The sequence below is a fragment of the Capricornis sumatraensis genome, chromosome 4 (assembly GCF_032405125.1).
Source record: "Capricornis sumatraensis isolate serow.1 chromosome 4, serow.2, whole genome shotgun sequence".
NCBI lineage: Eukaryota > Metazoa > Chordata > Mammalia > Artiodactyla > Bovidae > Capricornis > Capricornis sumatraensis.
In genome coordinates this window covers 132,286,799-132,313,601 of record NC_091072.1, presented here as the reverse complement: position 1 = coordinate 132,313,601, position 26,803 = coordinate 132,286,799, and the positions used below count along the sequence as shown (strand labels likewise).

The 26,803-nt window shown below is 39.0% G+C and overlaps 1 protein-coding gene across 1 annotated transcript in view; it reads right to left on the bottom strand.

Annotated features, from left to right (window-relative positions):
* Positions 1 to 26,803, bottom strand: part of ABCC9 (ATP binding cassette subfamily C member 9) — a 159,194-nt gene that overhangs the window by 52,075 nt on the left and 80,316 nt on the right. Inside the window, exons 22-27 of the mRNA XM_068970261.1 lie at positions 17,707 to 17,844; positions 17,456 to 17,581; positions 7,758 to 7,854; positions 3,533 to 3,762; positions 2,428 to 2,576; positions 2,162 to 2,231 (exon numbers count right to left, since the gene is read on the bottom strand). Coding sequence (XP_068826362.1) covers positions 2,162 to 2,231; positions 2,428 to 2,576; positions 3,533 to 3,762; positions 7,758 to 7,854; positions 17,456 to 17,581; positions 17,707 to 17,844 — 810 coding nt within the window. The remainder of the gene's footprint in view (positions 1 to 2,161; positions 2,232 to 2,427; positions 2,577 to 3,532; positions 3,763 to 7,757; positions 7,855 to 17,455; positions 17,582 to 17,706; positions 17,845 to 26,803) is intronic.

Sequence of the window (26,803 nt, the reverse complement as noted above, 5' to 3'; positions counted from 1 at the left end):
TGGAATGAAAACTGACCTTTTCCAGTCCTGTGGCCACTGCTGAGTTTTCCAAATTTGCTGGCATATTGAGTGAAGCACTGTGACAGCATCATCTTTCAGGATTTGAAACAGCTCAACTGGAATTCCATCACCTCCACTAGCTTTGTTCATAGTGATGCTTTCTAAGGCCCACTTGACTTCACATTCCAGGATGTCTGGCTCTAGGTGAGTGATCACATCATCATGATTATCTGGGTCATGAAAATCTTTTTTGTACAGTTCTTCTGTGTATTCTTGCCATCTCTTATTCTGCTTCTGTTAGGTCCATACCATTTCTGTCCTTTATTGAGCCCATCTTTGCATGAAATGTTCCCTTAGTATCTCTAATTTTCTTGAAGAGATCTCTAGTCTTTCCCATTCTTTTGTTTTCTTTTATTTCTTTGCATTGATCGCTGAAGAAGGCGTTCTTATCTCTCCTTGCTATTCTTTGGAACTCTCCATTCAGATACTTATATCTTTCCTTTTCTCCTTTGGTTTCACTTCTCTTCTTCTCACAGCTATTTGTAAGGCCTCCTCAGACAGCCATTTTGCTTGTTTGCATTTCTTTTCCTTGGGGATGGTCTTGATCCCTGCCTCCCGTACAGTGTCACGAACCTCTGTCCATAGTTCATCAGGCACTCTGTCTATCAGATCTAGTCCCTTGAATCTGTTTCTCACTTCCACTGTATAATCATAAGGGATTTGATTTAGGTCATACCTGAATGGTCTAGTGGTTTTCCCTACTTTCTTCATTTAAGTCTGAATTTGGTAATAAGGAGTTCATGATCTGAGCCACAGTCAGCTCCTGGTCTTGTTTTTGCTGACTGCATAGAGCTTCTCCATCTTTGGCTGCAAAGAATAATCAATCTGATTTTGGTGCTGACCATCTGGTGATGTCCATGTGTAGAGTCTTCTCCTGTGTTGTTGGAAAAGGGTGTTTTTATGACCAGTGCGTTCTCTTGGCAAAACTCTATTAGTCTTTGCCCTGCTTCATTCTGTACTCCAAGGCCAAATTTGCCTGGTATTCCAGGTGTTTCTTGACTTCCTACTTTTGAATTTCAGCCCCCTATAATGAAAAGGACATCTTTTTTGGGGTATTAGTTCTAAAAGGTCTTGTAGGTCTTCATAGAACTGTTCAACTTCAGCTTCTTCAGCGTTGCTGGTTGGGGCATAGATTGGATTACTATGGTAACTGAACGGTTTGACTTGGAAACGAATAGAAATCATTCTGTCGTTTTTGAGATTGCATCCAAATAATGCATTTAGGACTCTTTTGTTGACCATGATGGCTACTCCACTTCTTCTAAGGGATAGATTCCTGCCGTTAGTAGTAGATATAATGGTCATATGAGTTAAATTCACCCATTCCAGTCCATTTTAGTTCGCTGATTCCTAGAATGTCAACGTTCACTCTTGCTATCTCCTGTTTGATCACTTCCAATTTGCCTTGTATCATGGGCCTAACATTCCAGGTTCCTATGCAATATTGCTCTTCCTAAATTATCACACCATCTAATATCACTTCAACATAATAAAAGTAAAAGACATCTAAGACAACTTGGTATTCCATTCTTTACTTCCGGGAGACACTCTGCATTAATTCTAAACTTTAAGATCGTTACTATGAATGGAGATACAACACATTAAAATCACTTCTTTTTACAATAAAAAAGTTTAATGTTCATTCTTTTCTATTTCTCTTTATTTCACGCTGATTCTCTAAGTATCCTCTTCCATGTGGATAAGTTATTTTGAATTGATCTATTTCCTTTAAGATTTCATTCTAAAAAATCTATGCATATTTCATATATTGCATAGTCTAGAAATTTATGTATATATGTAATATTGATATGAACGCAAATAGGCTTTTATTTAGGTTTTAGAAATCCTCTACTGTTAACAGGAATCATGATTTATCTTATTTTTTAAATTCCTTTTTATTTATTTATTTATTTTTACTTTACAATACTGTATTGGTTTTGCCATATATTGACATGAATCTGCCACGGGGGTACATGTGTTCCCCATTCTGAACCCCCCTCTCCATCATCCCTCCTCATTCCATCCATGATTTATCTTAAAATGTTGTTTAGCGTATACTGAGAAATTTATTTTTGAACTGGGAAGTAATTCAGGCACTCACCTGATCAATGATATTTGTATCAGCTGAAAAGCGATTGAGAATCAGTCCCAGTGGTGTGGTATCAAAGAACCTAGGCAATAAACAGATTGGATGTATGATAATTCTAAATGATCTGGAGCCTAAACATTGCTAATAGACATCTTGGTGTCATAAAAATGAGAAGATCCCTATTCATCTGCTGTAAGACTGAATAAATTATTTAAAATTTCACACTTTACAAAATGCATAGTTTTATCATATTGTAAAATAAATAACTACTTTTTTACCTTATTGGTCCAAGAATTATCTTATTAAGGAGATTATGGTGAAGATTTTTAGCAGCTGTGAGACCCATCCATTCCACAGTGAGAGATGTAACAAGGCAGAGGAAAATACCTGCTCCACAAAGTATGCTAAATCCAGCGACATAGTAGGTCTAAAAAGCAACCAATACAAAAAAGCAGAGATGACATTATCAACTGAGTTTTTTCTTGCTAGGGCACCAAATGTCAAAGTCTGGCAATAATGTCAATTTCTATTATCTCACATTAATTTACACAGTGGAAGGAGGGCAGTTCTCCTGGGGATACTCCTGGAGATACTCACGGCAGTATCCCCACCATAATCCCATGGCCGAGTCCCCAGTTGCTCCCTTCACTCTCTTTCAGGGTTTGCCAAAGGGTAGATGAAACATTAGAATTTGTTTTATGGTTTGAAATATTCTTGACTTTTTATATCATAAAGTTCATTTTTTCTATCTCTATAATCTCAGAATGACCACTAATTCATTGGTATAGCAGTTAAAATCAGATACCATCAGAACAAGAACAAAAGCCCTGTGTGTATATTATACACACACACACACACACACACACACACACATATCATGTATATAACTCCCTTGAATCCAAACCCAAGCATTATCATTAAATATTTCTTATGATATTTCAGGTCTTGCCCTAATTAACCTATTGAATCATTACAAAAGTACTGTGACAAGTCACAGAGAACAGACCTGTGGTTGCCAAGGGACAGCCAGGTAGGGTAGGGATAGATTGGGACTTTGGGATTAGCAGCTGCAAAGTGTTATACATAGAATGGATGAACAACAAGGTCTACTCTATCACACAGGAAACTATATTCAGTATCTTATAATAAGCCACAATGGAAAAGAATATGAAAAAGAATGCATGGTATATATACCTGAATCACTTTGCTGTACAGCTGAAATGAAGACAATATTGTAAATCAACTATACTCCAATAAAATAAACAAAAAACAAACAGAAAAAATCTCACAAAATTCCTGTGACATCTGGACTGTTTGTATCTAACTAGATAAGAGTAAAATCTCAGCATTTCTTAGATAATGTAGAAACAAAACCCACTGTACCTGGTCAGCTTTTCCAGTACTGTTTATACTATACTCTGAGGTCCACGTGGCCAGCCAGTAGTCTATCGCTACAATGACGGAATGTTTCAGAAGCTTAGAGAAAATCATCAGGAAGAGCAAGAAGAATCCTCCAGAAGTGAGGTACCGCCAACAGGTCTTCCATGGCATTTTAGTCCTCAGCCTCATCACCGTGGACATGTTATCATCCTCATCTTCCTCCTCTTCTTCCTCTGCATAAGAAGCACTTGTTTAATCTTCTGACAGGCAACAGGTAGATATAGAATTTGTATTATTCCCACCTACCAACAAACCTTCATCAAATTTTAGAAATACAGGTCTTAGAAATTTAAATGTTTTCAGCAGAGAAAAGCATCATTTAAAAAAAAAACAGGTGAGGGACCTCCCTGGTGGTCCAGTAGTTAATGATCTGCCTTTCAATGCAGGGGATGCAGGTTCAATCCCTGGTCAGGGAACTAAGATCACACATGCCATGGGGCAATTAAGCCCATGCACCACCACTACTCAGCCCACATGCTCCAGAGCACACGCGCCACAACTACAGAGCAGCCCGCGTGTGCTGTATCTAAACACCCTGCATGCTTCAGCGAAGATCCCATGTGACACCACTAAGATGACATAGTCAAACAAATAAACAAATATTTAAAAAAATAGGTGAGTGCCCATTAACAGATGAATGGATAAACAGGCTGTGGTATATATATGCAATGAAATAATACTCAGCCATAAAAAAGACCAAAATCTTGCCATATGTGACAACAGGGATGGATCTCAATAAGGGCATTATGCTAAGTGAAACAAGTCAGACGAACAAACACAAAATACTGTCCCATTTCACTCATATGTGTAATTTAAAAAACAACCAAAGAAAAAGAAACAAAGTAAGTGAACAGTTCAAACCACATAAAAACACACATGGATATACAAAGAACAGAGTAGTGGTTACCAAAAGGAAAAAGGTGGAGGGGAAGATGAAATGGATTAAGGGGATCTACTGTATAGTGGATGCTCTGATGCTGGGAGGGATGGGGGGCAGGAGGAGAAGGGGAAGACAGAGGATGACATGGCTGGATGGCATCACCGACTCAATGGACGTGAGTCTGAGTGAACTCCGGGAGCTGGTTTTGGACAGGGAGGCCTGGCGTGCTGCGATTCATGGGGTCACAAAGAGTCGGACACGACTGAGCGACTGAACTGAACTGAACTGTATAGTGGCAGACTGGAAATACATTTCTGGTGATGAGCATACTGTTATAAACCAATGTCACCTCAATACAAAAGAAATGTAAAAATATGTGAAAATGAATAAATGAATGAGTAAATGAAATAAAGTATATGTTTGGATGAGAAAACTTGTTAATTTACTACAATAAACTAACCAGAATTACGGACTAGAAGTTTATTATGTTATTGAAGGAAATGTGTGCCAATAAAACCACATGCCAGACTTGCAAACATTTATAATATTTTGAACTTTATATTTCTGAATCTGTAAGACTGCACCAGGAGGAAATAGGTTTTGAAATTTGTGCATAGCTCAAGAGGGCATAATCCATAATCTCTGTGGCTCATTTTAAATGTGGTCATGGAGGTGCATGAGCAAAATGGAACCTTTCTGAAGGCAAAGCCAGGGGTCAGAGGACAATAGATAGGGAGCTCCTCTAAACCACCTGGAAACTTCTAGACAGCTATTTTAAGAACATATTCCATTGCAAGGACAGGGAACTATGGTATTTCCTGAGCAGTAAAATTTGAACATTTGTATGGTTTAGTGAGGGCATCCCTGGTGGCTCAGTGGTGAAGAATCTGTCTGCAATGCAGGACACATGAGTTTAATCCCTGGATCAGAAGATCCCTTGGAGAAGGAAACGGCAACCCACTCTAGTATTCTTGCCTGGAGAATCCCATGGACAGAGGAGTCTGGTGAGCTACAGTCCATGGGGTTGCAAAGCGCTGGACACAACTTAGCAACTAAACAACAACAAATGGTTTAGTGACTGTGGTATTTCCCACCCTTTCTTTTCCCAAAGACAGTTTTCACTGTAGTCATCTTGTATGTACTTCATTACTGTAGAATGAGCAGGCTGTGAGTAGGAAAGATAGATAATTTGGATTATAAATTATCAGACAACAGAGATCTAAGTATGGATATGATAGGAAGACTGATTTGTCATCAAAGATCTTCATATTTGAGCTAGATACAAAAGAGGAACAAATCTCAGCATTAGAACTGAGAAATGCTGTGCTTAGATGCTCAGTCATGTCCGACTCTTTGGGATCCCACGGACGGTAGCCTGCCAGGCTCCTCTGTCCATGGGGACTCTCCAGGCAAGAATACTGGAGTGGGTTGCCATGCCCTTCTCCAGGATATCTTCCCAATGCAGGGATCAAACCCAGGTCTCCCGCATTGCTGGCAGGTTCTTTACCATCTGAGCCACCAGGGAAGACCAGAACTGAAAAGGGGAAATGAAAAAGATCCACAGCTGCACATCCTTTTGCGATTTCAGAGCATAAAGGACAAAAAGAAGACTGTAAACACTTGCAGAGGGAAAAGACATGTCATCAACAAAGAGTCATGCAATCACTATTCTCAGATAGGAGGTATCAATCAACACTGGAAGGCAGTAGAGCCTTCAAATGTCTGAGGGAAAACAGTTTTTACCTAGAATTCTGTACCAAATAAAGACATTTTCAAATATTCAAGGGAAAAAAAACAAACCCACAAATCAGGTGTCAGATAATCTACCCTGTGGTGAGGGTGGGTCTGTGAGTGAAACAGTTAGAAATTCGCATGATCAAAGAGGTAGACACTTGCAGATTGCTACCTTTCTCCTCAATATCCATTTTCTGTTTCCAAATTAATTGAAATTTTACCTTGCCTATGGCTAAAAGTCAGCATTTCTTCACTTCCTCAGAACTTAGTCTGTCCACATGATGATCTAGCCAATGGTTAGTAGCAGAAACAATATGGGTAACTACTTTTCTTTCCCTTCCTGGTGGATTCAACAGACATAGGATAATACCAGCAACCTAGCAGGTAATATGTACTGTGCTGGGATCTTACACATTTCCTCTTTTACTCTGAAACAAAAGTATCATTATCTTATTTTACACATGAACAACTGAATAAACACAGCAAGCCCAGGACAGAGTCAGCTCTGCAAATGCTGTGCTTACCACTGACATACTGGAGACAGTAACTGCAGTTCTAAAGGCTATCTGTTTACACTACCAAACAGTCTCTTTTTTTGGCTGCCCCATGGGGCTTACAGGATCTTAGTTCCCTGACCAGAGATTGAACCTGGGGCCACAGCAGTGAAAACACTAACTACTGGACCACCAGGGAAGTCCCCAAATATTCTTTTAAAACATTTTAAAATCTAAGAAATGGGAGTGAAAAATTCATTCACTCATTCATTCCTTTACTCAATGAGTATTTACTGAAACACTGAATAATTATCATCTGAAATGTAAAGATAGCCCATTTTGGTGTCCTTCTGCTCGAATGATAATCTTCTCTTAACTGGCCCGTGGAAATGTGGTCCTAGGCCAATATCCATGTAGGAAGACTGAAATACAGTACACTTACTCTATGGACTTTTATGGTTTATCTTACAAATGTCTTGGCAACAAATGTCAAAGCAATGTAACTATTTAATTTTATTCCTCCAATTTCCAGGAAATCTTTTTTCACCCACTATATTTTATTAGACCCAGAAAATTGAAACACAACAAATAGCTTTCTAACTCTCTTATTCTTCATTGGTATATTATCATGAGACCCCTGTAAAAACTTACAGACTCAAGTATAAATCTTTCAAAGCAGTATTTTTGCTGTATTCCCCATGTATTGTTTATTTCCCAAGGACTGACATTTTATTTGGAGAAGACCTTTCCAGTTTATCTGAACAAGGGTCTACACCCATTGTCCTGTCAGCTCTCTCACACACAGCACAAAAGAACTCATACACACTGTGGGGGACCCCTCAAGATGCCTCATTTGACAACACACACCTATTTACATACATCTATATACACATATTGATTTCACTCTTATTCTGTCCATTTTCAGTTTTATGTATTTGATCTTGCCTTCACCGCTCTGCAAAGTGGCTAGTCATTCTGCACTGACACAGACACACATCAATTGCCAAAGAAGACTTCCATATCCTATTATCCATGTGAATATTTTTTTAAAAAGACCTACCTTCGTCTTCATCCTCCAGTTGGGCTTTGGCCTCTCTTGAATACATGGCTCTTCGGAGTGTTTTCCTCTCTAAGGTTGTTTGGTCAGCTTCCATATCCTACAGGAAACATGGAGCTGTGATGCAAGGAGCGCACAGCCACAGGCAAGTTCTACTTACAGTCAGTGACCCACATGTAGCAAATACCAACCATTAGCTACCTTTCTGGGTCTGGAGCTCTCTGCTCAAGATGGATGGACAACTGCAGACACACGGACAACTCCTATCATAGGAGAAGGTGTGAAGTAACACTTGAGGCTGTGGGAAACGTATCAGCACTCAGAGGCATTAGGGCAGTAAGCCAGGAAAAGTAGTAACAATGTGACAGAGCTGACCCCAGGGTCAGGGGGACACCTCTTCTAGCCTTAAGCCTGGTCCCACCATTGCTCCTTATTCTGTTTTTATATCATCTTCATATACTCTTATAATTTTTCTGTAGACACAACATGGTCCACTGGAGAAGGGAATGGTAAACCACTTCAGTATTCTTGCCTTGACAACTCCATGAATAGTATGAAAAGGAAAAAAGATAGGACACTGAAAGATGAACTGCCCAGGTCGGTAGGTGCCCAATATGCTACTGGAGATCAGTGGAAAAAATAACTCCAGAAAGAATCAAGAGATGGAGCCAAACCAAAAACAACACCCAGTTGTGGATGTGACTAGTGATGGAAGCAAGGTCTGATGCTATAAAGAGCAATATTGCATAGGAACCTGGAATGTTAGGTCCATGAATCAAGGCAAATTGGAAGTGATCAAACAGTTGGAGGTGGCAAGAGTGAACATCAACATTTTAGGAATCAGCGAACTAAGGACTTGAATGGGTGAATTTACTCGGATGACCATTATATCTACTACTGTGGCAGGAATCCCTTAGAAGAAATGGAGTAGCCATCATGGTCAACAAAAGAGTCTGAAATGCAGTACTTGGATGCAATCTCAAAAACAACAGAATGATCTCTGTTCGTTTCCAAGGAAAATCATTCAATATCACAGTTATCCAAGTCTATCAGTTCAGTTCAGTTGAGTTCAGTCGCTCAGTCGTGTCCAACTCTTTGTGACCCCATGAATCGCAGCACGCCAGGCCTCCCTGTCCATCACCATCTCCCGGAGTTCACTCAGACTCATGTCCATTGTGTCCGTGATGCCATCCAGCCATGTCATCCTCTGTCTTCCCCTTCTCCTCCTGCCCCCAATCCCTCCCAGCATCAGAGTCTTTTCCAATGAGTCAACTCTTTGCATGACGTAGCCAAAGTACTGGAGCTTCAGCTTTAGCATCATTCCTTCCAAAGAAATCCCAGGGTTGATCTCCTTCAGAATGGACTGGTTGGATCTCCTTGCAGTCCAAGGGACTCTCAAGAGTCTTCTCCAACACCACAATTCAAAAGCATCAATTCTTCAGTGCTCAGCCTTCTTCACAGTCCAACTCTCACATCCATACATGACCACTGGAAAAACCATAGCCTTGATTAGACGGACCTTAGTCGGCAAAGTAATGTCTCTGCTTTTCAATATACTATCTAGATTGGTCATAACTTTTCTTCCAAGGAGTAAGCGTCTTTTAATTTCATGGCTGCAGTCATCATCTGCAGTGATTTTGGAGCCCCCCAAAATAAAGTCTGACACTGTTTCTACTGTTTCCCCATCTATTTCCCATGAAGTGATGGGACCAGATGCCATGATCTTCGTTTTCTGAATGTTGAGCTTTAAGCCAACTTTTTCACTCTCCTCTTTCACTTTCATCAAGAGGCCTTTTAGTTCCTCCTCACTTTCTGCCATAAGGGTGGTGTCATCTGCATATCTGATGTTATTGATATTTCTCCTGGCAATCTTGATTCCAGCTTGTGTTTCTTCCAATCCAGTGTTTCTCATGATGTACTCTGCATATTAGTTAAATAAGCACGGTGACAATATACAGCCTTGATGTACTCCTTTTCCTATTTGGAACCAGTCTGTTGCTCCATGTCCAGTTCTAACTGTTGCTTCCTGACCTGTATACAGATTTCTCAAGAGGCAGGTCAGGTGGCCTGGTATTCCCATCTCTTTCAGAATTTTCCACAGTTTATTGTGATCCACACAGTCAAAGGCTTTGGCATAGTCAATAAAGCAGAAATAGATGTTTTTCTGGAACTCGCTTGCTTTTTCCATGATCCAGCGGATGTTGGCAATTTGATCTCTGGTTCCTCTGCCTTTTCTAAAACCAGCTTGAACATCAGGGAGTTCGCGGTTCACATATCGCTGAAGCCTGGCTTGGAGAATTTTGAGCATTACTTGACTAGCATGTGAGATGACTGCAATTGTGCAGTAGTTTGAACATTCTTTTGCATTGCCTTTATTTGGAATTGGAATGAAAACTGACCTTTTCCAGTCCTGTGGCCACTGCTGAGTTTTCCAAATTTGCTGGCATATTGAGTGCAGCAATTTCACAGTATCATCTTTCAGGATTTGAAACAGCTCAACTGGAATTCCATCACCTCCACTAGCTTTGTTCGTAGTGATGCTTTCTAAGGCCCAGTTGACTTCACATTCCAGGATGTTTGGCTCTAGATGAGTGATCACATTATCATGATTATCTGGGTCATGAAGATCTTTTTTGTACAGTTCTTCCGTGTATTCTTGCCACCTCTTCTTGATATCTTCTGCTTCTGTTAGGTCCAGACCATTTCTGTCCTTTATGGAGCCCATCTTTGCATTAAATGTTCCCTTGGTATCTCTAATTTTCTTGAAGCGATCTTTAGTCTTTCCCGTTCTGTTCTTTTCCTCTATTTCTTTGCATTGATCGCTGAAGAAGGCTTTCCTATCTCTTCTTGCTATTCTTTGGAACTTTGCATTCAGATGCTTACATCTTTCCTTTTCTCCTTTGCTTTTTGCCTCTCTTCTTTTCACAGCTATTTGTAAGGCCTCCCCAGACAGCCATTTTGCTTTTTTGCATTTCTTTTCCATGGGGATGGTCTTGATCCCTGTCTCCTGTACAATGTCACAAACCTCTTTCCATAGTTCATCAGGCACTCTATGTATCAGATCTAGGCCCTTGAATCTGTTTCTCACTTCCACTGTATAATCATAAGGGATTTGATTTAGGTTATACCTGAATGGTCTAGCAGTTTTCCCTACTTTCTTCAATTTAAGTCTGAATATGTCAATAAGGAGTTCACGATCTGAGCCACAGTCAGCTCCCGGTCTTGTTTTTGTTGACTCTATAGAGCTTCTCCATCTTTGGCTGCAAAGAACATAACCAATCTGATTTCGGTGTTGACCATCTGGTGATGTCCATGTGTAGAGTCTTCTCTTGAGTTGTTGGAAGAGGGTGTTTGCTATGACCAGTGCATTTTCTTGGCAAAACTCTATCAGTATTTGCCAAGTCTATACCCAGACCAATAATGCCGAAGAAGCTGAAGTTGAATGGTTCTATGAAGACCTACAAGACCTTCTAGAACTAACACCCAAAAAGATGTCCTTTTCATTATAGGGGACTGGAATGCAAAAGTAGGAAGTCAAGAAACACCTGGAGTAACAGGCAAATTTGGCCTTGGAGTAAAGAATGAAGCAGGGCAAAGGGTAACAGAGTTTTGCCAAGAGAATGCACTGGTCATAGAAAACACCCTCTTCCAACACACAAGAGAAGACTACACATGGTTATCACCAGATGGTCAACACTGAAATTAGACTGATTATATTTTTTGCACCCAAAGATGGAGAATCTCTATACAGTCAGTAAAAACAAGACTGGGAGCTGACTGTGGCTCAGATCATGAACTCCTTATTTTCAAATTCAGACTTGAATTGCAGAAAGTAGGGAAAACCAGTAGACCATTCAGGTATGATGTAAATCAGATCCCTTACAACTATACAGTGGAAGTGAGAAACAGATTCAAGGGACTAGATCTGATAGACGGAGTGCCTGATGAACTATGGACAGAGGTTTGTGACACTGTACAGGAGGCAGGGATTAAGATAATCCCCAAGGAAAAAAAATGCAAAAAGACAAAATGGTTGTCTGAGAAGGCCTTATAAATAGCTTAAAAAAGAAGAGAAGCTAAAAGCAAAGGAGAAAAGGAAAGATATACTCATCTGAATGGAGAGTTCCAAAGAATAGCAAGGAGAGATAAGAAAGCCTTGCTCAGTGATCAGTGCAAAGAAATAGAGGAAGACAATAGAATAGGAAAGACTAGAGATCTCTTCAAGAAAATTAGAGGCACCAAGGGAACATTCAATGCAAAGATGGGCACAATAAAGGACAGAAATGGTATGGACCTAACAGAAGCAGTGGAGAAGGTGATGGCACCCCACTCCAGTACTCTTGCCTGGAAAATCCCATGGGTGGAGGAGCCTGGTAAGCTGCAGTCCATGGAGTCGCTGAGGGTTGGACACGACTGAGAGACTTCACTTTTTCTTTTCACTTTCATGTATTAGAGAAGGAAATGGCAACCCACTCCAGTGTTCCTGCCTGGAGAATCCCAGGGATGGGGGAGCCTGGTGGGATGCCGTCTATGGGGTCGCACAGAGTTGGACACGACTGAAGTAACTTAGCAGCAGCAGCAGCAGCAGCAGCAGCAATGGAAGCAGAAGATATTAAGAACTGGCAAGAATACACAGAAGAACTATACAAAAAAGATCTTCACGACCCATATAATCGTGATGGTGTGATCACTCACCTAGAGCCAGACATCCTGGAATGTGAAGTCAAGTGGGCCTTAGAAAGCATCACTATGAACAAAGCTAGTGGAGGTGATGGAATTCCAGTTGAGCTATTTCAAATCCTGAAAGATGATGCTGTGAAAGTGCTGCACTCAATATGCCAGCAAATTTGGAAAACTCAGCAGTGGCCACAGGACTGGAAAGGGTCAGTTTTCATTCCAATCCCAAAGAAAGGCAATGCCAAAGAATGCTCAAACTACTGCACAATTGCACTCATCTCACATGCTAGCAAAGTAATGCTCAAAATTCTCCAAGCCAGACTTCAACAGTACGTGAACCATGAACTTCCATATGTTCAAGCTGGTTTTAGAAAAGGCAGAGGAACCAGAGGTCAAATTGCCAACATCCGTTGGATCATCGAAAAAGCAAGAAAGTTCCAGAAAAACATCTACTTTTGCTTTATTGACTATGCCAAAGCCTTTGACTGTGTAGATCACAACAAACTGTGAAATTCTGAAAGAGATGGGAATACCAGACCACCTGACATGCCTCTTGAGAAATCTGTATGCAGGCCAGGAAGCAACTGTTAGAACTGGATATGGAACAACAGACTGGTTCCAAATAGGGAAGGGAATACATCAAGGCTGTATACTGTCACCATGCTTATTTAACTTATATGCAGAGTACATCATGAGAAACACTGAGCTAGATGAAGCACAAGCTGGAATCAAGATTGCTAGGAGAAAAAACAATAACCTCAGAAATTCAGATGACACCATCTGTATGGCAGAAATTGAAAAGGAGCTAAAGAGCCTCTTGATGAAAGTGAAAGAGAAGAATGAAAAAGTTGGCTTAAAACTCAACATTTAGAAAACTAAGATCATGGCATCTGGTCCTATCACTTCATGGCAAATAGACGGGGAAGCAATGGAAACAGTGACAGAGTTTATTTTGGAGGGCTCCAAAATCCCTGCAGATGATGACTGCAGCCATGAAACTAAAAGACATTTGCTCCTTAGAAGAAAAGTTATGACCAAATAGGCAGCATATAAAAAAGCAGAGACCTTCCTTTGCCAGCAAAAGTCCATTTAGTCAAAGCTGTGATTTTTCCAGTAGTCATGTATGTCTGTGAGAGTTGGACTGTAAAGAAAGCTGAGTGCCAAAAAATTGATGCTTTTGAACTGTGTTGTTGGAGAAGACTCTGAGAGTCCCTTGGACTGCAAGGAGATCCAACCAGTCCATTCTGAAGGAGATCAGTCCTGAATATTCATTGGAAGGACTGATGCTAAAGCTGAAACTCCAATACTTTGGCCACCTCATGCGAAGAGTTGACTCATTGGAAAAGACTCTGCTGCTGGGTGGGATTGGGGGCAGGAGGAGAAGGGGACGACTAAGGATGAGATGGCTGGATGGCATCACTGACTCGATGGACATGAGTTTGGGTAAACTCTGGGAATTGGCGATAGACAGGGAGGCCTGGAGTGCTGTGGTTTATGGGGTCTAAAAGAGTTGGACACAATTGAGCAACTGAACTGAACTGGACTGTCTGAATTGCTTAACGATTCATCAATGTTAACAAACATCTTTTAAAACTGCATGTAGTTCTGGATTGGTTAAAGTACTATCGGTCATACAATATTATGAATCATCAAATCAAAATGTATTTCTGACGGAGGATCTCACTCAGGGGATTCAAGAAAGAGACTTCAATAGAAACAAAAGGAAGGCAGGTTATTTTGAAGTAAATGGGAAAGGTGAGAAAGGAAGATGTCAAATACAAACTGCAAAATTTTAAGGGTTGCTCCAGACTCATCCTGTGCTAAGAAACGGAAAAGCGTTTTGTTTTCTCCAGTTCTCTGCTTCCAACACTCCTCCGTCTTGGCTTTGGAACTTCACAAGTAGCATCAGTTCAGTTACACTGTGGGTTAAATCAGCTTCCGCAGGACAGTCTGGGAAACTACCCATATCTCTGCTTTTGTGGGGAAATCTCTGCATTCTGAGTTCCAAATAACTGACCCACTGACTTCTGGAACTGACAGTAATTTAAGGGCTTCCTGTACATGCTGATACATATATATAAATCTGCTTGTTACAGGGATAAACCAATAATTCTTTGATGATCAGTCTCTAGATAGTGGTCCTGTTTTGTTTTTGTTTGTTTGACCTCATACAATGTATGATTTAGGAGACTTGCTATTCTAGAAAGCTCTGTTGCTTCCAAGTTCTTGCTTTACAAAAAAAAGTAAAAGCAAAAGTGTCTCTAGAATAGCATTTTTTGGAGATAATTTCACATTAGCTTTTAATTGTGCCTAATGATATGAAAAGCAATATTTGTACACTGTAAAGTATTTTTTGGGAGTAAACAAAACAACATTTAAAAAGAACTGATCTAAAAAATAAATAAATAAAAATAAAAAGAACTGATCTTTTGTGGATAGTGTAATGAAATGAAATAAACCTGTACATGGGAAAACAGAAGATTTGGTTCTTTTTCAAATCGCCAATCTGTGTGAGCCAAAGAGTTATCATCTTGGGGACTTTAATCTTAGTCATTTTCCTTATGAGTAAAATGCTCATACTAAGCTCTGATATTAAATATTTTAAATTGTTTTGATATATGATTAAGTAAATACAAATTTAGTTTCACTTATCTAATACATAAGGCTTCCCAGGTGGCTCAGTGGTAAGGAAGCTGTCTGCCAAGCAGGAAATGTGGGTTTGATCCCGGGGAGGAGAAGATCTTCTGGAGAAGAAATGGCAGCTCACTCCAGTATTCTTGCCTGGAGAATCCCATGGACAGAGGAGCCTGGCAGGCTACAGTCCATGGAGTTGCAAAAGAATCAGACACAACTAAGCGACTAAATGACAACAACAACAATCAAATACCTATTTACTGAATGCCTGAGAAGAGTTGAATCAAAGTGAGGGTTGAAGGCTGAGGGAAGAAACATCCAAAAATGCTACTTTATTTTTCTTAATAATACTCTGAAGATAATGGGTGATGCCATCCAAGGCAGAATTTTTAACAACATTTAAATCAGCTAAAAGTATTATCAACTTCTTCTCTAACTTGTAACTTGTCATTACTATCCTCTTTAGCATACTTTCCCATTATTTCTGAACCTTTAAACTGACAGATCTGTCTAAAGACCAAAGATGGGATGTTTTGTGAATCCTTTAGTTTCACCTCCTTCTCCACTTGCTTGATCTGCTCTGGTGCTAAGCCAGCTTTTCTCAACCTCGGCACTATTGACATTTTGGGTCAGAAAATCCTCTGTTGTGGGGGCTGTTCTGTACATTGTAGTATGTTTAACAGCATCCCTGTCCTCTACCCACTAGATGCCAGTAGCCCTTGCTCCCCTGTTGTGGGTAGCCATTCCCTTCTCCAAGGGATCTTCCAGACCCAGGGATCAAACCCTGGTCTCCCACATTGCGGGCAGATTCTTTACTGTCTGAGCTACCAGGGAAGCCCTATACCCCTGTGACGTGTCTTTAATTATAGAGCTATGGTATCTTGAGTGATCACTTCCATTTCCAAACACAATGTAACAGACTTTCTTCTTGGCTTGCTCAGTAGTCAGTATTACTTAAAAATCAAGCCAAAAGCACCCCCCTTTCTTTCTTGTGGTTTTTCCAGATTTTCTTTTCAAAGTAAACCATAAATGGTTCACTCCTTAAGCTTACATCATATTCTTTTGTCCCTGGCACCCAGACCACTGAAAAAAAATGTCATTTGGAGTCATCCCAGGAAGTTTATTATCAAGCATCTCACTGCATAATTTCTAAGTGAGCTCTTGCCAATTGTACACTGTAATGTTTTGATGAATATCCCCCTTTCAAAGGTTCTATGATTTGTCCTACTCTACTAAGACATTGACATACGGCTTTTCTTCCTTATTTTGAGACATTTGTAATTGGCTTTTGATATCTTTGGCAAGCTCACAGAAGGCAGAGCAATCCAATGGTTTGTCTGACTTTTCATCTTTCTTCTGCTATTGAAACAAGATTATTTTTTTTTCTTTAAGAAATAATGCATTTTAACTTCTTGACATTTTCAGAAATTTGCTGATATAAACATTTTCATTTTATAATGCTCATTCCTGACCAGGACTATTGAATTCTAGACCCTTTCTAGTCCCACAGCTCAAGAGAAAACATTTTGAAAATTTACTAGTTCAATTTACAATTTACCTCTCATTCGTGAGTGGTTTTTCTTTCATCACATTCAATTGGTTTACAACTCTGTTATCATTTCACTCAATATTATATCATATAAATACATTACATTGGTATGAATCTGGGTTTAAATCCAATTGGTACAAAATATTATATATACTGTACAAGTTTAGGCAAGTTATGTAGCCTCTCTGAGCCTCAATTTTCCCATCTGTAAAAGTGATATCATATTTTCTTTGCTTATTTCTCCTATTTTTTGCTTATTTTGTGACAATTAAAAGAGATCATGTAAAAAGGTTTTGTGGACTTTAAAAACTATCTAAATATAAAGTTTTATTATTATTTCTTTCTGATTACCTTCCTTCACCTCCCCCAACTCTATCCTAGGCCTACTTTGCACTATACCCAGAGCTAACAGCTCTTCTTTCTTTCAAAATCATCTCAGATTTTGCTTTGCCCACAACCCTCCATTTGTAAGTGACGAATGAAAAATTCATATTGAAGGTGGGTAAAATAGGACATACATAAGGGAAAACAAGATAAAATGAGGAAAGAGCATGCTTGAGCAAGTTTTAAATGCATATATGACTGTTTTAAACACACATATAATTATAATATGCCTCCAATTCAAGTAAAAATAATAAAAGATATCATTAGAATTTTATTAGTTTCAAAGTAGTTTATCAATTAATGGTATATAAACATACAATTATTTCATATTTCAGATGAGATTATTATGTAATCAAAAATTAAATGTAATACTTCTGTAAAAGTATTTTTAGTAATTTCTCACTGTATTTTGACTCTTCTTAACTGAACTCTGAACTCTTCTAATCTGAGCAATTACCTTTTCTAGTTCTTGATCCTGCCGATTCATTAGTGTTTTCCAATGTTCATAAAGCTCTACATCTTTGGTCTGAATATCCTTCAAAGTCCCTTCTCTTAGAACACTTCCATCTTTCATGGCTATGATCTAAGGAAAGTATATATTAGAATTATTACAAAAATCCATAATTGGTCAAGTGAATTATATTTATCTCCGGAAGCATTTATATAGCTGTAGTATAAAAATTCTTTTAATGTCTTTTAAACTCTTACCCAGTCAGCATGTGTTAGATATTGTAATTTGTGAGTCACAAGAACAAGTGTCCTCTTGTCATCTTGGAGAAATTTCAAAATTCCTTCCTGCATTAGGTGATCACTCAAGTGAATATCCAAGGCAGAAAATGGATCATCCTACAACAAGTAAAATGGAGAGATAATGAAAAATTTTCATATTTTCTTTGTAATGCAATTCCTCCAGAAAACAGAAATACAAATAACTAAAGGCAAATTATCCCACAAAATTTGATTTATAATAAACAGACTCTGAATAGTTTTAAGCGACAAAAAGTTACTAAATTAAAAATGAAGACTTCATTTTCTCTTTCATGTTAAAAGTAAATAACAATATTTGGAGTGGGTTGAATTCTTATATATAGAATCTCCAAGTTCAAAAGCCAACATTACTTGACAACCTATAACAATAAACCAAAACAAAGAATACGATAGCAGTTAAAATTGACATCGATTCACTTTAGACATGAACAAAAATAGGCACAGACTCTGGACCAAGATTACAACATTGGAGGCTCCTGAATTTTCCTCCTGCCATGGACACACTGAATATACAGCTGCACACAGAGCAATTCCCTTTGGAAGAGATCCAGAAACTGAGCGATTTCTACATTTTAAGTGACAGAAAAATACATCAAAACAGGTAGGAAAGTTTGAGACACATTCTCATCATAAACCCCACCTCTGGAAAATTCACAAATACACGGAGATAAAACAAGATGCTCTGAACCACCAATGGAGAAACTGAAAGAGCAAATCAAATAATATTTTGAAACAAATGAAAATGAGACACAATGCATCAAAACTTAAGGGATGCAGCAAAACCAGTTCTAAGAGAATTTTATAGCAATGAATTCCTACATTAAGAAAAAAGAAAGACCTCAAATAAACAACCTAACTTTACATCTCAGGAAACTAGAAAAACAAAGAATAAATTAAGCCCATAGTTCATGGAAGGAAGAAAATAACAAAGACCAGAATAGAAATACATAAAATACAGACTAAGGAGACAATAGGGAAGATTGATGAAACTAAATTAGTAAAATATACAAACACTTAACAAGACTCATTAGGTACAGGGTGGCTCAGATGGTAAATAATCTGCTTGCAAAGCAGGAGACCTGGGTTCAATCCTTGGGTTGGGAAGATCCCCTGGAGAAGGGAATGGCAACCCACTCCAGTATTCTTGCCTGGAGAATTCCATGGACAGAGGAGCCTAGAAGGCTACAGTCCATGGGGTTACAAAGAGTCAGACACAACTGAGCAATTAACACTTCCACTTTCACTAATAAGATTCACCAAAGAAAGTGGGAGGATTCAAATAAAACTATAAATGAAAGGGGCAACATTACAGTTGTGACCACACAAATACAAAGTCTCATGAGAATATTATGAACACCAACAAACTGGACACCTAAAAGACATGGATAAATTCCTAGAAAAAAACAATCTACAAAAACTGAACCATGAAAAAATAGAAAATCTGAACAGACCAACTACTGGTAAGGGGATTGAATTAGTAATCAAAAACACCCCAACAAACAAAAGCCCAGACCAGATGGTTTCACTGGTGAATTCAATCAAACATTTAAACTGGGATTTAAACCAATCCTTCTCAAACTTTTTCAAAAAATAGAAGAGGAAAGTATACTTCCAAACATTTTACAAAGCTAATATTACCCTGATATTAAAACCAATGATTCCCTGATATCAAAGGCACCACACACACACAAAAAGAAAATTACAGACCAGTGTTTCTGATGAACACAGATGCAAATATCCTTGATGAAATATTAACAAGCCATATTCAACAGTCATTAGAGATTCATACACCATGAATAAGCTGGATTTATTCCAGGGATGCAAGGATAGTTCAACATCTGCAAATCAATCAATATGACACGCCACAATAATAAAATAAAGGATAAAAATCATATGATCAACTCAATAGAAGTACAAAATACATTTGCCAAATTCAACATTCAATCATGATAAAAACTTTGAATAAATAATATACCCATAATAGAATGGGTATAGAGAAAACATACCTCAACATAATAAAGATCATATATGACAAGCCCACAGCTGACACCATACTCAATGGTGAAAAGTTGAAACCTTTCCCCCTAGGATCAGAAATAAGACAAGGATACCCCATCTCACCACTTTTATTCAACACAGTACTGAAAAAAAAAAATACTATGGGGCTTACCACGTGGCTTAGTGATAAAGAATCTGCCTGCCAGTGCAGGAGATGTGGGTTTGATTCCTGGGTCAGAAAGATCCCCTGGAGGAAGAAATGGCAACCCACTCCAGTATTCTTGCCTGGGAAATCCTGTGGATAAAGGAGCCTGGTGGGCTACAGTCCACAGGGTCCGAAGAACTGGACACCACTGAGTGACTGGATCACAACAAACTGTGAAAAATTTGTAAAGAGATGGAAATATCCGACCACCTTATCTGCCTCCTGAGAAATCTGTATGCAGGTCAAGAAACAACAGTTAGAACTGAACATGGAACAACAGACTGGTTTCAGATAGGGAAAGGAGTATGTCAAGTTTGTATACTGTCACTATGCTTATTTAACTTATGTACAGAGTATATCATGCGAAATGCCAGGCTGGATGAAACACAAACTGGAATCAAGATTGCCGGGAGAAATATCAATAACCTCAGAAATGCAGATGATGCCACCCTTAAGGCAGAAAGTGAAGAAGAACTAAAGAGACTCTTGATGAAAGTGAAAGAGAGTGAAAAAGTTGGCTTAAAGCTCAACATTCAGAAAACGAAGATCATGGTATCTGGTCCCATCACTTCATGCAAATAGATGGGGAAACAATGCAAACAGTGACAGACTTTATTTTGGGGGCTCCAAAATCACTGCAGATGGTGACTGCAGCCATGGAATTAAAAGACACTTGCTCCTTGGAAGGAAAGCTATGACCAACATAGACAGCATATTAAAAAGAGACATTACTTTGCCAACAAAGGCCCATCTGTCAAAGCTATGGTTTTTCCAGTACCGAAGAATTGATGTTTTTGAACTGTGGTGTTGGAGAAGACTCTTGAGAGTCCCTTGGACTGCAAGGAGATCCAACCAGTCCATCCTAAAGAAAACCAGTCCTGAATGTTCATTGGAAGGACTGATGTTGAAGCTGAAACTCCAATACTTTGGCCACCTGATGGGAAGAACTGACTCATTTGAAAAGACCCTGATGCTGGGAAAGACCGAAGGCAAGAGGAGAAGGGGATGACAGAGGATGAGATGGTTGGATGACATCACTGACTCGACGGACATGAATTTGAGCAAACTTTGGGAGCTTGTGATGCACAGGGAAGCCTGGCATGCTGCAGTCCATGGGTTCACAAAGAGTCAGACATGACTAAGAGACTGAACTGAACTGAAATGACTGGGCTGAAGTGACGGGGCACACATACACTGGAAGTACTATGTCAGATCAATTAGTCAAGAAAAAGAAATGGCATCCAAATAGCAAAGGAAGAAGTTAAACTATCTCTATGTACAGATACAATGTGGAAAGAGTAGTCTCTTCAATAAATGATATTGGGGAAAGTAGACAGCAGTATGCAAAAAACAAAAACAAAAACAAAAACTCTGGGCCACTATTTTACATCATACACAAAAATGAACTCAAGTGGATTAAAGATACGAACCAAAGATCTGAAACCATAAAACTCTTAGAAGAAAACATAGTGGATAAGCTCTTTGATGTTGGTCTTGGCAATGCTTTTAAAATTTTAATACCAAAAACAAAGGCAACAAGAGCAAAAATAAATAAACAGAACTACATCAAACTGAAACATTTCTGTCCATTAAAGAAAATCATCAACAAAATGAAAGGGCAACTTATGGAATGGGATGAAATGTTTGCAAATCATGTAACTTATAAGTAGTAATGCCCCCCAAATATAAAAACCTCATACAAATCAATAACAAAATATCCAAACAATCCAATTAAAAAATAGTCAAAGGATCTGAATAGATATTTTTTCCCAAAAAGTGAAAAAAATGGCCAAAAGTTACATAAATAGTACTCAACATCATTAATTATCATTAATATTAATATTATTAATTATCTGGAAAATACAAATCAAAACCACAATGAGATATCACTTCATACCTGTTAGATTGGCTATTATCAAAAAGACAAGAAATAACTAATGTTGGTGAGAATGTGGAGAAAAAGGAAGTTTTGCATTGTAGTTGCAAATATAAATTGTTGCAGCCACCATGGAAAAAAGTATGGAGGTGTAAAGGCTAATTTGATAAAGTTTAATTAGAGTTCACAGCAAAATCTAAAACCTTTCAACTAATTATTTATATGATCTTTATAGATAGGTCTTTTTAAGATAGATGTAAGATCTTTATAGATAATAATAATGTCTCTTTCTCCTTTGTTCCCTTTGTACCCAGCGCAGAAGATGGCTCTGAAGACACTCATTAAACACTGATGGATGGAAAGGAAGGAAGGGAGGGAAGGAGGAAGGTAGGAAGGAAAGGAGGAAGGGAGACAAAAAGAAGGCAAAAGACAACACAGTAACTTGAGAGTAATAATTAAAAGAAGAAAAAAAGGAAACTCAGCTGATCACAAAAACAGAAAAAAAGGAAAAGTACTCAAAAGATACGAAGTTCCAGCCCATACTCTATCACTTACTAGCCTTTAGTTCTTAGGTAAGGCATTCCACCTTTCTATGTATAAGTTTCCTTTCTTCTGATGAGGAAACCACCTACCCTAGCAGCATAGTCGTAAGAATCAAATGAGATAATACTGCGATTCAAAGTGCTTTGTGAATTTTTAAACAATCGAAGGGTAACATATTTTTATCTAAGAGAAATTATTCAAACACATGAATCTGAGTAAACTCTGGGAGTTGGTGATGGACAGGGAGGCCTGGCGTGCTGCAGTCCATGGGGTTGCAAAGGGTCTGACACGACTGAGCGACTGAACTGAACTGATTGATCAACAGTATTCTGTTGCTGCTAAAACATTATTCAATTTTAGGGTGCTATGAAGAAAGTACAGTATTCAGATCATAAGCTCCATTAGTTTTAAGACTATCTGAGTTGATCAGAGTGCATCTAGAACATGTTTTTTCAAAGGGCCCCTAACAAACACTATTATATCCAGAATTAAGAGAAGTTATAAGGATAACATTACTGTTGAAGAATTAAAAATATTAACTTTCTCAGCCTAGAGAAAAGTAAATTATGGCAAGTTATGACAATAATATTAAAATATTGAGTTATGGCCTTATAAAAGAAATATATTTGCTGTTGCAGAAGCAGAATGGAAGCCAATTAATGGAAAATACACAGAAGCAGATTTTAATCCCATAATAACTTTCCAATAATAAAAGCTATCTGAGGCAGGCAGAATAATGGTCCCCAAAGATGCTGATGTTCTAATTACCAGAACCTGTGACAATGATATCTGAATGGTAGATGAGATTTTGCAGATACAGGCATATCTCATTTTATTGCAATTCATTTTATTGTGCTTCCCAGAAATTGCTTTTTTTTTTTTCAAATTGAAGGTCTGTGGCAACCCTGTGTCCAGCAAGTCTATTGCGCCATTTCTCCAGCATTTGCTTACTTCATGTCTCTGTGTCATATTTCGGTTGTTGATGCTGTTCAGTCGCTAAGTTGTGTTCAGCTCTTTGCAACCCCACGGACTGCAGCATGTCAGGCTTCCCTGTCCTTCACTATCTCCCAGAGTTTGCTCAAACTCATGTCCATTGAGTCAATGATGCCATCCAGCCATCTCATCCTCTGTTGTCCCCTTCTCCTCCTGCCTTCAATCTTTCCCAGTATCAAGGTTTTCTTCCAATGAGTTGGTTCTTTGCATCAGGTGACCCAAGTATTGGAGCTTCACTTTTAGCATCAGTCCTTCCAATGCATATTCAGAGTTGATTTTCTTCAGGATTGACTGGTTTAATCTCCTTGCAGTCTAAGGGACTCTCAAGAGTCTTCTCCAACACCACAGTTCAAAGCATCACTTCTTTGGCATCCAGCCTTCTTTATAGTCCAACGCTCACATCCATACATGACTACTGGAAAAACCATATCTTTGATTAGACAGACCTTTGTTGGCAAGGTAATGTGTCTGCTTTTTAATATGATGTCTAGGTTTATCATAGCTTTTTCTTTCCCCCAAGGAGCAAGTGCCTTTTAATTTCATGGATGCAGTCACCATTCACAGTGATTTTTGGAGCCCAAGAAAATAAAATCTGCCACTGTTTCCATTGTTTCCCCATTTATTTGCCATGAAGTGATGTGACTGAATGTGATGATCTTAGTCTTTATAATGCTGAGTTTTAACAGGTTACTGCTAGATCCTGCTATGTCTTTTATAGTGTTGTTTTCTGGAAATATTTGGGGCAGGAATTCTTAGAGACGTTAACCTGAAGTGCATGTCCAGTACTATGCCCAAATTCTACTTTCATACCCTGTAATGTATCCAAAATTTTGGAGTGGGGAACTCTAAAATCAAGCCACTTTCTGAAGATGGTCATTAGATGGAGTGAAAAGTTTAAAGGTCTGAGAACCAGATTTATACTGGAATGAGTGAATTCAATTCAGATGACCATTATATCTACTACTGCAGGCAGGAATCCCTCAGAAGCAATGGAGTACCCATCATGGTCAACAAAAGAGTCTGAAATGCAGTACTTGGATGCAATCTCAAAAACGACAGAATGATCTCTGTTCATCTCCAAGGCAAACCATTCAATATCATGGTAATCCAAGTCTATGCCCCAACCAGTAACACTGAAGAAGCTGAAGTTGAACGGTTCTATGAAGACCTACAAGACCTTTTAGAACTAACATCCAAAAAATATGTCCTTTTCGTTACAGGGGACTGGAATGCAAAAGTAGGAAGTTAAGAAACACCTGGAGTAACTGGCAAATTTGGCCTTGGAATGTGGAATGAAGCAGGGCAAAGACTAATAGAGTTTTGCCAAGAAAATGCACTGGTCATAGCAAACACCCTCTTCCAACAACACAAGAGAAGACTCTACACATGGACATCACCAGATGGTCAACAGCGAAATCAGATTGATTATATTCTTTGCAGCCAAAGATGGAGAAGCTTTATACAGTCAACAAAAACAAGATCAGGAGCTGACTGTGGCTCAGATCATGAACTCCTTATTACCAAATTCAGACTCAAATTGAAAGTAGGGAAAACTGCTAGACCATTCAGGTATGACCTAAATCAAATCCCTTATGATTATACAGTGGAAGTGAGTAATAGATTTAAGGGACTAGATCTGATAGATAGAGTGCCTGATGAACTATGGAATGAGGTTTGTGACATTGTACAGGAGACAGGGATCAAGACCATCCCCAAGGAAAAGAAATGCAAAAAAGCAAAATGGCTGTCTGGGGAGGCCTTACAAATAGCTGTGAAAAGAAGACAGGTGAAAAGCAAAGGAGAAAAAGAAAGATATAAGCATCTGAATGCAGAGATCCAAAGAATAGCAAGGAGAGATAAGAAAGCCTTCTTCAGTGATCAATGCAAAGAAATAGAGGAAAAGAACAGAATGGGAAAGACTAGAGATCCCTTCAAGAAAATTAAAGATACCAAGGGAACATTTAATGCAAAGATGGGCTCCATAAAGGACAGAAATGGTCTGGACCTAACAGAAGCAGAAGATATTAAGAAGAGGTGGCAAGAATACACGGATGAACTGTACAAAAAAGATCTTCACGACCCAGATAGTCACAATGGTGTGATCACTCATGTAGAGCCAGACATCCTGGAATGTGAAGTCAAGTGGGCCTTAGAAAGCATCACTACGAACAAAGCTAGTGGAGGTGATGGAATTCCAGTTGAGGTATTTCAAATCCTGAAAGATGATGCTGTGAAAATGCTGCACTCAATATGCCAGCAAATTTGGAAAACTCAGCAGTGGCCACAGGACTGGAAAGGGTCAGTTTTCATCCCAATCCCTAAGAAAGGCAATGCCAAAGAATGCTCAAACTACCGCACAATTGCACTCATCTCACATGCTAGTCAAGTAATGCTCAAATTTCTCCAAGCCAGGCTTCAGCAATACATGAACTGTGAAGTTCCAGGTGTTCAAGCTGGTTTTAGAAAAGGCAGAGGAACCAGAGATCAAATTGCCAACATCCGCTGGATCATGGAAAAAGCAAGAGAGTTCAAGAAAAACATCTATTTCTGCTTTATTGACTATGCCAAAGCCTTTGACTGTGTGGATCACAACAAACTGTGGAAGAATCTGAGAGAGATCAGAATACCAGACCACCTGACCTGCCTCTTGAGAAATCTGTATGCAGGTCAGGAAGCAACAGTTAGAACTGGACATGGAACAACAGACTGGTTCCAAATAGGAAAAGGAGTACGTCAAGGCTGTATATTGTCACCCTGCTTATTTAACTTCTATGCAGAGTACATCATGAGAAACGCTGGTCTGGGTGAAGCACAAGCTGGAATCAAGATTGCCGGGAGAAATATCAATAACCTCAGATATGCAGATGACACCACCCTTATGGCAGAAAGTGAAGAGGAACTAAAAAGCCTGTAGATGAAAGTGAAAGTGGAGAGTGAAAAAGTTGGCTTAAAGCTCAACATTCAGAAAACGAAGATCATGGCATCTGGTCCCATCACTTCATGGGAAATAGATGGGGAAACAGTGGAAACAGTGGCTGGCTTTATTTTTGGGGGCTCCAAAATCACTGCAGATGATGACTGCAGCCATGAAATTAAAAGATGCTTACTCCTTGGAAGAAAAGTTATGATCAACCTAGATAGCATATTAAAAAGCAGGGACATTACTTTGCCAACTAAGGTCCATCTAGTCAAGGCTATGGTTTTTCCTGTGGTCATGTATGGATGTGAGAGTTGGGCTGTGAAGAAAGCTGAGCGCCAAAGAATTGATGCTTTTGAACTGTGGTGTTGGAGAAGACTCTTGAGAGTCCCTTGGACCGCAAGCATATCCACCCAGTCCATTCTGAAGGAGATCAGCCTGGGATTTCTTTGGAAGGAATGATGCTAAAGTTGAAACTCCAGTACTTTGGTCACCTCATGCGAAG